This window comes from Eufriesea mexicana, unplaced genomic scaffold, assembly GCF_001483705.2.
Source record: "Eufriesea mexicana isolate 0111107269 unplaced genomic scaffold, ASM148370v2 scaffold10888, whole genome shotgun sequence".
Taxonomy (NCBI): Eukaryota; Metazoa; Arthropoda; class Insecta; order Hymenoptera; family Apidae; genus Eufriesea; species Eufriesea mexicana.
In genome coordinates, this window is record NW_016918552.1 from 136,483 (window position 1) to 154,254 (window position 17,772).

Here is a 17,772-nt window from a genome sequence, read left to right on the forward strand (position 1 = left end):
GATAAGTATTGTTATAAGCGTATTAACGGTTCCAAAGATTTGGAATATTTCCATAAATTTTCAACATCGTTGTCGCAGAAATATTTCCGAAATGGTGTTCTTCAAGATTTTTCATATCCGCATATTAAGGTCGTCGGTGAAAGTTAATTAAACCCTCACTCCTGAATCTCGAAAGCTTTATCGTCCAACCATGGTCGAAATATTGGCAATGTTGATGGGTAATGTGCTCCCCTTTTCGACGGTGCCGTTCCTGCTGGTGCACCTTCCTGCCTCAAGGGATAAGTGGCTAGGACTATTGGTATTTGCAGTTTAATCTCTTTGTCCAAACTCTTTGGGCTTATTACGAACTGTAACAAAATAATGTATTTCTTTCAGACATTATAAGACATCACCAAAAAAAAAAAAAAATCATAAGAATTAATAATCAAAAATTAAGTTATGCAATAAAATTTAAATATAAAGAATAATGTATTCCTTTTTCTCATTATAGAATACTATGAAAGATAATCACATAAATTAATAATCAAACAAATTATATACGTATAAAATGAGGAACATCAATTGTCATGTTATAACCTAAAATTCTGTCTTGGAACGATTTATCTTAAATATCTTAAAAATCCGTTTAAATATTATAATATTATAATGTTCTATCGCAATTTCAATATGCACAATCTAAATGGACAGTACTTTGTATGCATTTGAGATAAGTCGTCAAGTAACAAAAAATACTGCGACAGAATTCAAGAAAGTTGACTGACATTTAAGATTCATGTGCATTCCACGAAAGCACAAATTCTCAAAGATTAATGGTACAATGCATCTTCTCCGTTTCGCAATATTTTACCAACGAAAATTATTGAAATTCATTCGTAAATATTCCATTAAATAAGAATCCAAGAAATGTTATACGTAAACGATTAATTCCGATAAAAATAAAATAAAAATTAATCGATTCATAAAATTAATTCGAAAGTGGAATTTATTGCTCTCGAAACGACGAGTTTAAGCCTAACGAGTGACACTTTCATGGCTGAATAAAAAGGAGAAAGAGAGAAAAATGAAGAACCGTTGCAAAGAAAGTTAGTGCTTTCCGTAAATAGCCCAGGGCATGTTAAATTTCGCGGGAAAAAGACAAAGAGGCAAAGAAAGAAAGAGACAGAGCGAGCGAGATATATTAGACATGCTACGTATAACTGTAATTATTATAATAACGCTTGAAACGGCACTTCTACTTACATAGACGTGATAAAGAACGTTGATGAGGTGACAGCCTCGCAAATTAGTCGGTGGTAATGGTGGAACATACATCTGTTCGTTTAGCCATTCTTCGCCTTCGCCGGGACGAATTTTCCCTCTAGAAACGCTTGCCAGTTCTCGTGTCTCGCTGGCTAGCACTTTACCACGGCACAGGTACTGGATTGTTTCGGTCAAGGATGCTTTAGTCGATTTCATTGTCACCTGTTGAATCATTTCGATCTTGAATGTATACTTAAACGTGGATCTTGCATCAGTTGTACGCGAAGGAAAGAATAATAGCGGTGATCATTCGGCGGTTAGGTTATGTTGACGTCGGTATCGATTTCGTTGTCGCGATGTTATTGTGAAATTTTATGCAAAAGATGAAAACAATTATATTTTGATATTATAACACTGTGGTTATATCTTGTAACTAAAGTTAGATATTTACTTACGATTAGAATTAAAATACTAAGATATTGCGTTTCTTAAAATAAATATAATATAGATACGTATGTATGTACATATACATACGTTTCTTATTGAGTTTATAGAATAAGTTAGACGTTTCTGAATGTATTTGAGATAATTGATACGAACAGATAGTTCGCTGATTACTTTGAGTGATATATTATACTTCCAGCTTATGTTAATACTACAAATGTATAATTTAATCAATCATGTTAATTTATAATTGCGTCTAAGATATAATCGAATATTTTTGTAAGGTTATAAATCAAATTTAGTGTACGATTATTTCTTTGACACAAAGTTAGGAACAATATGAGATCTTTAGTGATAAAATTGTACAATATTTTTCCACACTGCATTCAGAAGAAAATGTTAGGATTAAAAAGCAATTTTTTCTTTTAAATTATATCATAATATAAATATATAAATATATCAAAAATCTTAATTTCCATTTATATTTGAAACAAAAAGAAAAGAAAAAATAAAGTGCATTCTTTTTCCCTGTCAAATGGATACTTCAATTAGTAATTCTATCAACTTGCTTTACATTAAATTCAAACCGAGGAGACATTCACACTTCGGAAGATATGTGATCGTATCATATTGTGCTGACCCCATTTCCACGATAGAAATTCTTTTGGTTAGCCATCGAATTGAAATACGATACATACTTTGCTTCGATTGCTGACTGTCGCTGAGATGCCGATAGTTTCACCGGGTACGTATCCGCCTCTGTCGAGGCTCACCCTACAGAATACAGGTCCTCCTGAGACACAGGATACTCCGACCCGTTGCTCGATTTCTTGTCTAGCCGGTTGCTGGAACAAACAAAAGAAATTTTATTCGGTACTTATTATCATCGCTATTATTAGGAAGAAAACATTTTTGAAAAATTTTACACACATATAATTCCTTCTTATTTTTTCGTTTTTCCCGCCTAATAGTCACTGTTATATAATTAATATAATGAAGAAATTTTCGAAAAATTTTACGCATTTAATCCTTTTTTATTTTTGTTTTCTCCTGTTGGTTATTGTTAATATCATGAAGAAATTTTGGAAAAATTTTACACATCTAATTCCTTCATAATTTTTATTTTATTTGATAGTTATTATTATGAAGATATTCTTGAAAAATTGTACATATATCTAATCCTTTCTTATTTTTCTCTTTTCTTTTTTGTTTAAAAATATGGAGTAATAAGTTTTAATGCAAATTAGAGTCATTTTGGAATGAGTTATATTTATAATGCTTCATTAGCTGAATATATGTAGAATGTTTATGATTGGAAAATGAGATTGCAAACAATTGAATTTCCTGAGTGCATAAACTAATTTACAGTAGCATCGTTTTATTTTAATAATTAAAGAATAAAAGTAATTTTCTCAGTAATAAATTTTAATAAATTCTTTTAGTAAATGCAAATTTCTTATTCAAGTAACTTATTGTATAAAAATATTTATTATAGTTGTGAGTTATCACCCAGTCTTACAATTTTTTCAATAGCTAATTAAATTAACGTTATCAATTTACTGTAATGTAACTTTGACAGAGGTAAAATATTAAAACATTGCATAGAATTTGAATGGAATAATTGTCAGTATGAACAATTAAATATGAAACATAGAAAAATTCAAGTAAAGATTCAAACTGAACTTATTTTGCAAATACACTCAATCTTTCTTAAATCAGAATTATAATTTGTATTAAGTGTGATTCAAAATTATGAGACAGAGGTGGTGGAAAAAAAGAATAATATTTCAAAATATCAGGAAGAAATTTTGAAAGTCTGTCTGATCTTATGAAATTGAAAACATTTACGATGAAATCATATTCCAATTGTTTTAAAACACGTGTTCCTGACGAAAACGTATACTTATATGGTTGATTATGGTCATGTGGAAATATAATTAATCAATATTAACGATAAGAGCACAGAATGTCACATATTTTCGTAAATTAAGTATAACATTTAAATTCACTTAATTAATTCCACAAATAATTCATTAAATCAATCTCCACGAAACATATTTATACGTATGTACATATACACATATATACATATATGTACATAAATAATAATACATTATGAAACAAATATACATGTTATAAATTAATACATAAATAGATACATGTATATAGATCTATCTACAAATTTCACGTAGTTTTAAAAATTTTTAAAAACTCATCGACAATATAAAAAAGCAATTCGAATATTTACTATTTAACCCTTTGCACTCGAGAGGCGCCTCTCAGTCGCCCTTAAATCAGTTTCTAAAGATGGATGTTAATTAATACATCAAATTTACAATTACCCAACGATGCGTGGAATATCGAAGTAAAATAATTCTACGTCATACATCGCATACGATTTCTTATTTACGATTTTAAAAATACCGTCAACCTTATGGCAGAAAGTCTGCAAATTACTATCTTCCTGTAACGAAAAAATCGCCGAGTGCAAAGGGCTAAATCTCTGCACTCTGAATTATTTTTCAATTTTGTTGCCAATAACTGCCCACTATTTTAAATATTTTATTTAAAATTTACTTCACAAGACAGTTCCTCGATTGATAATTATTTTAAAGAATTTTCTTTATCGATTATATTAAATATAGCTCTCAAATAATAATAATAAATAAAGAATCAAGAAACGTCGAGTGTAACTCGACACAGGAGTTCCTGTGATAGAAACTGAGATCGTATCACACTCGACAAAGCAGTGCAAAGGGTTAAATAAGAAAAAATTTCGAAAAAGAGATTTTTCAATGAATGTTCGAGATTTTTAATTCAGTTTTAACAATAAACGACAGTCACAAAAATATCGCAAATTCCATCACGATTGTTCTTAACAATCTCAAGGGATCAACACCTCTCTCTTTGTACTTTCGCAATCTTCGGATCTTTAAATTTCATATCTATTTCTCGAGTGGACAGGAGATCAATACTATCAGCTATCACTTCGAGACTTCTCGATTATGCAATGCAAGGCGTGTGCAATGAATGTGACTATACAGTTGGATCAACAATGCGGTCGCGTTCGGAGCTGAATGTCACGTGCCTACGTAATAATTATCTTATGTTACACGTTATCTGGCATGATGTGAATGCGTTTCTTCGGCCGCATAAACAAGTACGACTTCCCACAAAACTTTCAGAGAAACCTGTGCCTGGCCAGATGCTACTTCCTTCGCTCGTTATGGCAACCATTCCCAAATATCTAGAAATTTCTGAAATACCTTGCAATTGCTCTTGGCATTTGCGAACACTCTCGAGGAAGATCTGATTTAAAATGCAAAATGATGATGCAAAATCGCAAGAAGTGACACAGAAAGAAATGGAAATACGTATAAACACTGCATGAAAATATCGATAAAATATAACAGAAATTTGCAAATTTCTTCCAATTTACAATCGAGGAAGAAAATTCTACCAATCAAGGAAGAATTTCGAATATTTGTAAGACCCAGAAAGGAAAATAAAAACGAATACAAATATATATAAACATTATGTAAAATTTTAAACATTTGTGAGGCTCAGAAGTGAGGGAGAATTAAATAAAAATTTGAAAATGTTGATGAAATACGAAAAGAGATATTGAGAGTAACTTAACTCGAAATAAAATAAAACAAATATAACGAAAATAAAAATGTATATAGATATATATGAACAGTAGATAAAAGTGTTGATGAAATAGAAGAGAAAGGTTGGAAACAAACAAAGATTAAGAAGAGGGTGAAAATAGTTTAACAATTAGTCAAATTAACTAATTGCTATTATAATAAAAATTAATTGCTGTTACCGATTTACAAGCATGCGATAAATTGACAGGATTAAAAAGGATTAATTCCTTTCCATGAGCCAGAAACGATCAAAATTTTGGTACCGGAAGTCAAAAAATGGTACACGGTGAAAAATCGCGATCGCTTTCTACGTAGGTCAGTGACCAGTATCCAGAACTCGGTTATGTTAACACGTTAACTATCACCACGGATTCGATAAACCTGGCCAAAAGTGCCAAATCATTTGCATCGTTGATTATTCTGTATATTTTTACCAATATTCGATATTTTCGTCGGCTTCATACGTAATGTGTCAATAAATCAACATATGCGATACCAAGATTTCCTTTCCATTATCTATGCTACAAGAAGACAGGGAAACTTAGAAGAAAAACAGAATTTTCTTTAAGAATGGAAGAATTATAGTAGTCTTCCTAAGTCAGACACTTATTTATGAGTCGACTCCTGTTTGAAGTCAGTGTGTTCAATTTTTCATTTAGGAAAATTTGAAATGGAGGACGAATCCGTATTTTTTAAACATCGAAGATGGAGGACGTAAACTGAAACCTCTCATTTTTTAAATATTAAACGTGGAAGATGTAAACTAAGATTCTCAATTTTTTAAATAGAGATTCGTCAAAGATAAAAGACAGCAATTGGGGTTTTACGCTTTTCAAACATCAGAAACATTAAAATTCTCCATTTTTTAAATAGAGATTTGTCAAAGATAAAAGACACGAATTAGGGTTTCGCAATTTTCAAACGTGGAAGACACTAACATCCTCCATTTCTTAAATAGAGATTTATCAAAAATAAAAAACAAGAATTGGGGTTTTGCTATTTGCAAACATCAAAGATATTAAGATTCTTCATTCTTTAATTAAAAATTCGTCAAAGGTAAAAGACACAAATTGGGGTTTGCAATTTTCAATCATCAAAGACAATAAGACCTTCCATTATTTAAATAGGGATTTGTCAAAGATAAAAATAAAAGATAGAAATTTTGATTTTTCAATTTTAAACGTCAAGAATCCAAGGCGACAATTTCCAAGCATCAAAGACACAAAACAACAGAATTCGCACGAAATTAAATAAATAAATAAATCTCGACAAAAATATTTCATCCAATATTATACTTATATTGCTTCAAACAGGTATACGCGTGACGATAAAATTTCACGCGTCTCTGCAAATTCTACGAGAAACCAGGTCCCATCCGAGCTTTACGATCGGTAAACTATCAACGATGTTTTAATAACACGTACGGATATAAATACGAAAACGAACGCTCTCATTTACCTTCATTCATCCACCTGTTTTCTTTTCCCTTTCGAGGAGTACCATCGGAGGATTTTATCGTTTAACGGTCCGTGAAACGCGCCAAGTCGTTGAGAATCGCGTAATATCATTTCAATCTGACTGTGACTAATTTCTGTGTTATTGCATTAATCCCCGCATAATTTGCACGATGACTCGAGCGATAAGTACGATACTGTTTTATATCATTTTTATTACCGGCTGAAGGATCGAACGATGTATGAAGAATCCTGGCACCGGAGGATGGATCGGTCTTTCGTTTCCCTCGTTAGAGAGAAGCGGCTTTAAACGACGATTAGAAATCGTGCGGCCTTGTTGCGTGCACGCAAAATTGCAAATTAAATCGTTACACGTGCAATGGCACGTCCAGTGTGATCGCAATCGTAATAAAATCAGCCGAGCGACGATGTTCCGCGATTTAGGATGCGCGTGTCAGGGTTCGTCCGCAATTGCACGCTTGGGGTAGAAAGCGTAAGCCGAATAATCATGCTCAAAACAAGCACCATCGTCGCTGTGAAATAGCAGAGTGCATGAATCACGGTTCATTTGCGGATAAACATGCTGCGAATAAATTTGAATACAGCACTATGGTAGAGACTCGAATATGTGGTATGAATTTGCGTTAGAAATATATGATAGAACATTTGAAAATAAATTTAAATAAATACGCCACTGTGTTGTAAATTTCGATACGATTTTGGCAAATACTATGCTGAAGATAAATTGCAGCGCGACACCATTTAATAAATATAGGGGTGTCCATGTGTTATAATATGTACCGTTTAGTATTATATGTATGTAATAATATATATATAATGTATTATACGGTATTATAATATATACCGTTTTGATATTTTAATATTATTAAATCTGATTAAACGGTAAGCTAAATGGTAACTTTTCCGGAGATATTTTCAATTGTTAAGAATTGCAAATTTATCTTGCAAATATTCCTGTTAGAGTGGCGATTGCTTTGTTTCCCTTATTTTGATAAGATTATATAACATACTCCAATGTTTGAAACATGTATCCGAATATATGTAGTAAAGCAGATAGCATGTATTTTTCAGCAGTTATTGATTAATTATAACGATATGATTTCGAGACATCAAGAGCAGGTAAACATGCTGATGAACGTAAATACGATTTTATAAAACAATTAAATTGCTTCTGCATACATAGATAATGGTAATTAAACGTGATACTTTATGTCAATATTAACTGATTGATATTCAAGAATAGTAAATTACTAAATATAAAATAAACGATGCAATAAAATGCATAAAAATATGAAGCTCTGTCCAATCTTTTAAATTTCTACATATCCTCTACATCTCGAAAGCAAGAAAGCAACAAGAAGATATTCAAGACCTCTATTCTTCGCTATCAACTGAAAATCTATGCCAGAATAATAATTTTATAACAATATCCTATTCGATACTTTAAATTCCTATATACTTCCTAGCCTCCTTCAACAAAAGTATTCTGTCTAATGCTTTAACTTTCTACCCATTTCCGATACTTGAGAAAAAGTATATAAAATTCAAGGTTTCTGTGAATCTCTGGTGATTCGCACTGTGTACGCTACATCCAATGCAATCCTTATCGAATGGATCTTCATTTTCCCAACTGCAGAAGCATGAATGATTCGGAACCGCTCAGCGTGGCCTATCTAACAACAATTTCCCACAATGTGTGCACCTAACAGCCGGCGTTTTATTAATTAAAAACGCAGCAACAATAACGAGCAAACACGTCTATTAGGATGTTTCGCCTGAGCGCGGGCACGATGATCGTTAGCGATGGGAACCTGGTGGATCGGCATAAATGGTACCCCGGCTAGTCTCTTTATCCAAACTCAATCGCTTTCTAATAAGGGAACGTATAAATATGAAATACGAGATTCATCCATAATGCAAGCAGAGAAAGATAGAGAGGTGCAGAGAGACTTACTGCCAGGATCGGCGGTTCTAGATTCAGATCGATGGGGTTCATCACGATGAAGACTTGCTGATTCTTGTGCGTCAGTCCGCCGGGCTCCCGAAGTGCAGCCTTGCAATAATATTGCACCCAGCCGTGTTTGCCCAGGAAAGTAGACGGTAGGCCCAGGGGCAGGCCTAATTTGAATGGAAAGCTGTGGATCCCCGGCGATAGCAGCGACGGTCCCTCTCCTGGATTCCGGCGTCGTACCCGTCAGTAACAGAGAAAGAAGAAGAACAGTTTTGACATTATTATGCGTCGCGTGGTTCGCAGGTGCGCCGTTTGCACCAGGAAAATTTGTACAATAGGATTCGGCTATGGAATTCCGTGCTTTTCATACTTACAGGGCTTCGTAGCCCTGTGAATCGAATCGACTGACTTTACACCTTTCGGGTTGTAAAAATAATTTCAGCTTCCACGTTAAACCTACCACGTTAAACGGCCAAATGGAAACCGGTGAATGGAAATCGGACAGCTTAAAAATGGAATAAAAACGGGGGACATTGGAAAAATAATTATACAATGATACATTAACCCTTTGCTTCGTTCGTTAATATTTAACGGTGTGATAATAATGATAATAATAACAACAATAGCAACAACAGCAGCAACAACATCAATTAAATAAGAAATATCTTAAGTTTTTCAAGTTTATTAATATTTGTAGTAAAAATTAGTTTCAATAGAATATGAAAAATTGTTTAATTTATGAATATTTAATAAGAAAAATAGTTTTAATTACCGAAGCTCATTAATATTCAATACAATATTTCTTCGTGACGATTTTCGTCCCACAGTGATTCAAAAATTGCTGAAAAATCATACATTTTTCCTTACTAGTTATTATTTATTAATTGGTAAATGTAATAAGTACAGAGACAATCTACCACTTTCTTACAGAATCAGAAATTATTTACCCTTTACACTCGAGAGGCACCCTTCAGTGGAAATTTGATAAAATTTCGAAGCTCGATGTTAATTAATGTATCAAATTTAAAATAATGTAACAGTGTACAAGGTATCGAAATTAAATAATTCTACGTGTTAATTATTATACGATTTCTTATTTACTGTTCAAGAAATATCATCAGCTTAATAGCACAAAATATTCCAACTCGTACCCTTCTTTAATTAAAAAAGTCGAGTGCAAAGGGTTAAAAGAAAAATTGCTAAGATGATGGGATTGAATGGAGGATTTTTAATGAACGTTTTAAGAACTGTGGTTTGGCTGTGGTAGGTTCACAGTGTTAAGAAGGTAATAATTTGACAGGATTTGCCATGCGAGTTTTATGGGATGTTCTCAACGGATTGTAATTTATGGGAATTTTTATTATAATGATATTTGATTCGAGGAAATTTGATTTGGTCATATTGTTTGCGTTCAAGATTTTTTAGTCGACGATACGCCGTTTTATTTTAATGACCTAAACGTTTGTGGCATTCTAGTCACTGATGAGCATCGTGGTTCCGGTCGTAGCTGACCAATGTGGCAATCCAAGCGTTAAATTATCACGTTTTTGGTATTGAAATTATTTTCACGAGTGGTTTTTGCATTTTGATGTACCTGTTCATTATTTTTCTCGTGTGATTCAATAGGTAAATATGTACTATATATACTAGGTACAGGTAATTAGTGGTATATATATGCTATATTTAATTATAGATAGTTGGTAGTCCTAGTGTTAAGATCGTACTGCAATTTTACATGAACTGAAACTATTTATTCAGATAGCGTAATTTCATGTTTTATTTTGAATATGATAATATTGTGCTATTGTATGAAGATTGGTTCATATGAAGTTGAAAAAAAGTCCTGGCTATTTCATCCTACTTTAAAAATTATATTACTATATATTATAATATAATATAAAAATATTAATATAATAAAATAATATAAAATAATAATATAATAATATAAAAATAAACTTTACTGTAAAAGTTTTTACTTTATTGTAAAATTATACTACTATAAAAGTTATAAACAAAATTATACTACTAACATTTTGAAATTGCACATTGAAATTTTATATTTTTAGCAATATTTATAACTTTCACGTGTTAAATGGAAATGAAAAAATATTATTTTACGAAAAAAAAATTTTCTTAAAGGTATAAAGTTATCTAAAAATTATTTTTGGCAGAATAAATTCTATCGGGCTGTATTTTATTACGCCAATTTTGTTATCGTGTCAGTTATTTTCGTAACTGTTCTGCAGTTGCAGTTTCCATAAAATAAAGGAAAATAAATAAAAGCAGTTGTTAAAACAATCCAGGCTTTGCCAATTAATTTTAACGTATGTTTCAATGTAATGACTCGCGTCATTTGCAAATGAAAATAGTGTGATTATACTTGGGAAACATGATCTCAGAAGGCAAACAATTAAATTAATCCTTTTATTCTTCTTATGAATTTATCTCTGAAGTTGAGCTATCTGTTTAGCAACAGTCTTCTGAAACATTATTTGAGAATACATTAAAGCTGAATAACAAATTATGATAACTCTGATATGAATATTTGTACTCTCACTACCTTATGAAATTAATTCAAAATTATATTCATCAAGATGATGATGAATCCACCAGGTCATCTAAAAGTTCATCTTTTTATTCAATATTTGTGAACATTAAAAGCTACCGTTAAAAATTCCATTCGCAACATATACTATATACGTATAATAATTATAATCTATATTTACATATATAAATATTTCTAATTTATGTAACTAATAATTTCAGTAATAATTCATACGTTCATATTGATCACGTATAAGTAGATAATAATTGTATATAAATAATAACGTTATAGGTAATAAAAATTCTGTTGGAAATTTATATTTAACAAAAAAAAAAATAAGTTATGCACCAATACATTTTAGCTATTGTTATAGTTATTAGAGCAAACTCGTCCTCCATTTATTAAGATGTTTCTGGCTTATCATCCAAGACTTATTATTCGAACGTACATTGTGCCCGTTTCGTCTTAACGGCTACATTAAGTATACCGTAATACAGTTTCTTTTCATTACCTGGCTCGCCCAGCAATCTCATACGAAAATCTATATAGTTTTCTTTGTCGTAAACCCTCTCGGCGCGTTGACTGCGTACACGCACCACTCCTTCGCCGATCACATGAAAATGCAACCCTGAAACGCTGCGACACACCGAACATGTCATTACAATTTTATTACACCTATGCGATAAATTTGACGAATGTAATATAAATCGGAATAATATTCGACGAATTTCTTTCGATGCCAAATATCGTATCATGTAATTAAAATTACAAATTAAAATCAAGGCAAGCCAAAATTAATGATAGTTGAATTAGCGAAATATCAAAGGTAATAAATAATTTTTAAAAGTAAAATTGAACATATGGTCTGTTACGTAATATATGATGCCATTAGTAATGCAATGAGTAGTAAATAATGGGTAAATCAAAAGTGAGAGAAACTTGTTTTCATGCTATACATGTAAGCATCATGTACATTACACTTTCTAGAGTAGTTAATATTGTTGACATCTTGGAAATTATTACGTTAAATTATCATCAGGAGGCGCTACGTGTAAAGTGGAGTCTGATTCCGAGTCTATAATTGCATTGAAATATTGTACATAAAACAACGTGTATTGCGTGATACACGTATATGTTCATTAACGTATGTAAATAATTTTTAAACACTTATTTAGTCAATCACGTTACTACCGCTAGAAACATCGTAATTTACATTGTGAAAGTTTCAGCGGCTACATCAGAAGACGTTACGCGGACTAGTCACGATTAAGGCAAATCTGACGAAATGCAATTATTTAACGTAATATATTCACTTTCACGCATTTTCTCGTATCTACCAAGCATCGAGAATATTAACACGTGAAACCCGTTTAAATCGGGAATAGCTCACTGCGAATTAACTTTTTATTAATTGTATCGTTTTATCTACGTTTTTTCGACTAATAATGGGATTATTCCATTATCATAACCTCTTCTAAATAATCACCAAGTGACAACAAGATATTTCACTTTATCTACTTAACACCTTTCTAACGATATTTCCTTTAAGAGTTTCATTCATTCTTTCCTAATTTTTCTATGAATAATTTCATAAAAATATATAAAAGTATTACATGTCATATTTCGCGGGAATTCTTATACGCATACTTACTATGCTTCATCGTCCAACTCGATAAGCACCCGGCCGGACAAAAAATGGCCGGGAAAATATAAGAGGTTGGTATTGTTGAAAAGTATCAAAAACTTGCTCAGCTTTCGCGTCATGGTTTCATGCAACACGATGTTCAAGGATCGGCGACAAGAATGACAGATCACGCTCGCGTCAGAACGGCTTCGCGGCAACTGATTATGCACCAAGTCGTCGCGGGCACAAAATTTTTTCCAACGGGGACCGCAGGCATGTCAGTGAGAATCACTGGCATACACTGGATCGCACCAGCAGCACGCCCATAACCTTGCACACGCTACGTTTCTCTCTTTGGAACGTCACAGGAACCTCACTCAGCCAGCCACGCTTTTCTCGATTGAACAATCGCGTTCTTGCACATTTTCCGCGTACTGTTCGTAACAATGTTTCGAACAGTTAAGTCAGTCGCAGCTTTGAAACATAGACACTTCGTGGACTCGACGGAAACGTTGATAACAATGCTCCTACGCTAGTATCCGTCAAACTTTTTGCCGCAGGCTCAAGGAGCCCGTCTCTTCCTGCCCATTCTTGGAGCTGTGTTCACTTTCGCTCCCCTACCTCTGTCGTTGTTTCCACCTCCAACCAACGTAATTACCTGCTTTCCTCCACCGACCAATGAAGAACCGCTTCCAGTTTCTTGTGCACCGAGTCCGGATTAGATCGTCCCGATTTGCCGCGTTGGTGTATTACCTTGCTAAGCGGACTGTACTCGCGGTCGATGAATAAAATCGATAAGGTTCGTCTGGCACGGTGCATCGTGGATCGTTTCCTATAACCCGTGGCCAGATGCGCTCAGCCGATAAGGTCGGTACGGGGCACGAATTCATTGGAAAATCAACTGCCAATGAGAGCTATATAGGTGGAATTTTGCGTACATAATATTAGGGTATTATATGGAAATACTCATGAGATACTTATTCATATGATAGATTCTTGGATTAATTATTAAAATGCGCGTTTTAGTATGCATAGATTTGTAATATGTTATGCAGCATTTGATATTTCCCACCATGCTAACGATTTAACGCGATTGATTTAGTTTAGATCTAAACATACCTTTTGTTTGACTTCGTGATCCTTTTTCAGACTTTATTTGTATTTAGCAAGTTCTTTCATATTTTATCTGAACATTATAACATGCAAATTATATACAAAGTTCTTTCGTGTAACTTTAAAATGTGGATATAATTTATGTATTTAATTTTTATAATTTAGTTAAAGGATTAACATGATATAAATAAAAAGACTTTAAATTCTTATAAAATTTTATTTCTATCTTGAAAACGTTTATAATATGTAAGTCCTTAAATTATCGTTTTCATAGGATATTTAAATCACACATGCAGTGCCCTCGTGTGGACGCGGTAGAAAATATTCCAATAGCACGTAGTTGCGCGCTACCACTTGCAACGTAACAGTCGTTATGGAGAAGAAAGTGATAAATCAAAAAGAATATTTGAAGAAATACTTATCTTCGGGAGATGGCGATGATAAGAAGAAAAAGAAAAAGAAAAAGATGAAATCGGGAGCAAAAACGTAAGTTTTAATTTGCAAACATTGTAGGTTATTTCGACAGTTTCAACAGGAAGCCCTTGTGTTTTAGGTTATAGTAATTCTTTCACACATCTTGGATATTTAGGTCGAAATATTTTAAATATTTGAAAATATGATGAATAATGAAAAGAACATATTGTATTTATTGCTATTTTCTTAATTCAATGTTATATTAATACGGAAGATATGTTTAAATGTGAAAAGGAATTTCAACATTTTGGTTTTTAGACCAAATTGTACAATCGATGATCGATTTTAACAACTGTAGCGAATAATAAACTATTTTCGAACACTATTCGTTTCTTTGCACAAATTTTAAGATATATTTTGCAGAGTAAAAATCATTGATGATGACATAGACCTGAAGAATATGAGACCAATGGAAGAGAATGAATTTGATATTTTCATCAATGCAGAAGATGCGCCTCAAATTGCTGGTGTAGTAGACGAACGTGGACCTGTTGATTTCACAGACAAAAGAAGATGGAAAATAATAGCTGATGATGAGGGTGGTGACTTAACTGTTAGTAGTATAGTTAAAGAAACTAAACAATTTAAACAAGTTAATGATATTTCTGATGAGTTAAGCCCACCAAGAAAATCAAAGAAATATTCAGACGTCGATTTGTCTCCTCCAAGAATATCTAAAAAGACAAAGGATAAAATAAATACAAAAGCAAAAAGGGATGAGGATAGTGATCTAAGTCCACCTAGAATAAAATCTAAGAATCATATTAGTTCTAAACATAAATCTTTACAAAGTGATAGTGATAGTGACAGCAGCCAAGCAACAGACGTTTCATCTCATAAAATTAAAAAAAGGACAAGAAAGAATAAGAAAGCATGTGATGATTCTGATTTAAGTCCACCTAGAAGGTGGACTAAAGATTATGATTCAGATTTAAGTCCACCAAGGAAAAGTAAAAAGCATAAATCAAAGAAAGGTATGAAGCATAAAGACATAAATGATTTAAAATTGAGGCCTTCTAGAAAAGATAGAAAAGATTCTGATTCAGATATAAATATTTCTAGAAGAAATAGAAAAGATTCTGATTCAGATATGAGTCTTTTTCGAAAGAATAGAAAAGATTCAGATTCAGATTTGAGTCTAGAAAGAAAAAATAAAACTTATGAATCAGATCTAAGTCCACCAAGAAAAAGTAAGAAACATAAGCATAGAACAAAAGATAGTGATTCCGAGTTTAGTCCACCTAGGAGAAAGTATGAAAGAGATGTAAATGTTCATATGAGTTCCAAACGCAAAGATAGAAATGATGAATCAGATTACAGTCTAGCATGGCAAAGTAAGAAAGATAGAAATTTATATTTCGAGACCAAAAGAAATAAATATGATAACACATTAAAAGAAAGTTCACCAAGGCAACATAAATACAGGCACGAGAAAACAGGAAAGAATAGAATTGATAAACATTCCGAGATGAACACTTGGTTCGACAAGAGACATTATGATTCAGATATGACTCCACCTTGTAAAAGAAATAGGGATGTAGACATAAGTCCAAATAGATTTAGAAAAAGTGACAAAGATTTCTATAAGAACAAATCAGGCAAATATAATAAGTATGATAATAATAAGTATAATCATGATCCAAGATATTCACATAGAGAAAATTCCTATGTTAAGGAAAAGAAATCGAAATACGGAGATATCAATGAAGATAATAATGAAACACGGATGAAGAAAACATTAGATGGAAAAACGGCAGGCTTACAAAATGCAAGAGCACTGCGAGAAGAAACAGAGGCATACAAGAAACGAGAAGCGGAACATTTCAGTAAGGTATTTAAGAAAATTCCATTCCTTCTTTTCCTTAATATTATTTTATAATAAAATTATAAAACTGTTTTCTACAGCTTAGTAAAGAAGTCACGGGTGTTGGTCTGCCAGCGGTTATACGAGATACTAAGACAGGTAGAAAACGTAATTTAGAAGCAGAAGCAATAGAAGAGCGCGAAAAGCAGAAGCAACAAGCAGAAATGGACGAAAAATATGCTAAATGGGGAAGAGGGTAAGTGATACGGAATTTAGTTATTGAATTAAAATTTGTATATTTGTGGCAAAATTTGGACGAAACTTTTTTATTTTATCAGCTTAAAACAAGTCGAAGATCATCAAGAAAAGTTAAAAGACGATCTTTATGAAATGAGTAAACCTTTAGCGAGATATGCAGATGACGTTGATTTGGACAAGAGACTTAGGGAACAAGAAAGAGAAGGTGACCCTATGTTAGAATACATCAAACAAAAACAAATAAAAGAAGGAAAGAGGAAACCAGGTGAAGCAGTATATACAATATTAGATTAATTCTAGGTTACAAATACTAATATTTATCATTCCGTTATAATTAATGTACAATATTTTATTTATAAAAATATATGAACAATATTTTCAGATCGACCCAAATATGAAGGATCATTTATGCCAAATCGTTTTGGTATTAAACCTGGTCATAGGTGGGATGGAGTTGACAGGAGTAATGGCTACGAAAAACGATGGTTTGAAGCGCAAAATGCAAGGGTAGCACGGCAAGAAGAAGCTTATAAATGGAGCACTTCTGACATGTAAAATGTACGCGTTTCTTCATTTTTTTCTTTTTTTTCCTTTATGTACAATACTTGCTATTACATGGTTAAGAATACATTGTAATTGTGAACTAAACAATCGAAAATATACAGGGTGTCCAATTTTAATTTGTGATTACAAATTATTAACATCAGTTTAAAGCCGCATATGACCCTTTACATGAAATCATTTACTTTTAGATATATTGTTTATATTAAAACCCATTGATTTTGCAGATAGTTAACCTCAAATATTGTAAAATGATTTTGGTACATGTACATACACTCACATTTTTTATTTGAAATATTACTTGAGACTCTTGCTCAGTTTATTTATTTACAATATATTTAAAAGAGAAACACAAGTATACGTTTATAATTATAGCAATAATTTTCAGAATTTAAAAGAATTTAGTGTTCACCTCATTCTTTCAGTTTACAAACTTTTCAATAAAGTCATACGTGATATGATTCTGTTATATATTTCTACAATATTGGAATTTGAAATATATACAAAGTTAATGATTTTTAAATACACATATATTCGAAATTGTAAAATATAATTTTTATTATCTTGAATAAACATATTTAAAAATTTGTTAATAATCATTGCTATATCTTAACCTTAACATTTTTTGTATCGG

At 32.1% G+C, this 17,772-nt stretch overlaps 2 protein-coding genes across 2 annotated transcripts; one reads left to right on the plus strand and one right to left on the minus strand.

Annotated features, from left to right (window-relative positions):
* Window positions 1-23: 23 nt before the first annotated feature.
* Window positions 24-13,517, minus strand: Vdup1 (arrestin family protein Vdup1). Its single transcript, XM_017908467.1, has 6 exons — window positions 12,956-13,517; window positions 11,816-11,940; window positions 8,763-8,980; window positions 2,382-2,528; window positions 1,240-1,461; window positions 24-347 (listed from the first exon to the last, which is right to left on the minus strand). The coding sequence occupies exons 1-6, from the start codon at window positions 13,066-13,068 to the stop codon at window positions 156-158; spliced, it is 1,017 nt and encodes a 338-aa protein (XP_017763956.1). The 5' UTR covers window positions 13,069-13,517; the 3' UTR covers window positions 24-155.
* A 215-nt stretch (window positions 13,518-13,732) lies between these two features.
* LOC108553532 (BUD13 homolog) lies at window positions 13,733-17,256 on the plus strand. Its single transcript, XM_017908471.1, has 6 exons — window positions 13,733-13,795; window positions 14,316-14,527; window positions 14,879-16,346; window positions 16,421-16,575; window positions 16,658-16,842; window positions 16,960-17,256. Exons 2-6 carry the CDS (start codon window positions 14,415-14,417, stop codon window positions 17,130-17,132), a joined length of 2,094 nt encoding a protein of 697 aa, XP_017763960.1. The 5' UTR covers window positions 13,733-13,795; window positions 14,316-14,414; the 3' UTR covers window positions 17,133-17,256.
* Window positions 17,257-17,772: the final 516 nt, after the last annotated feature.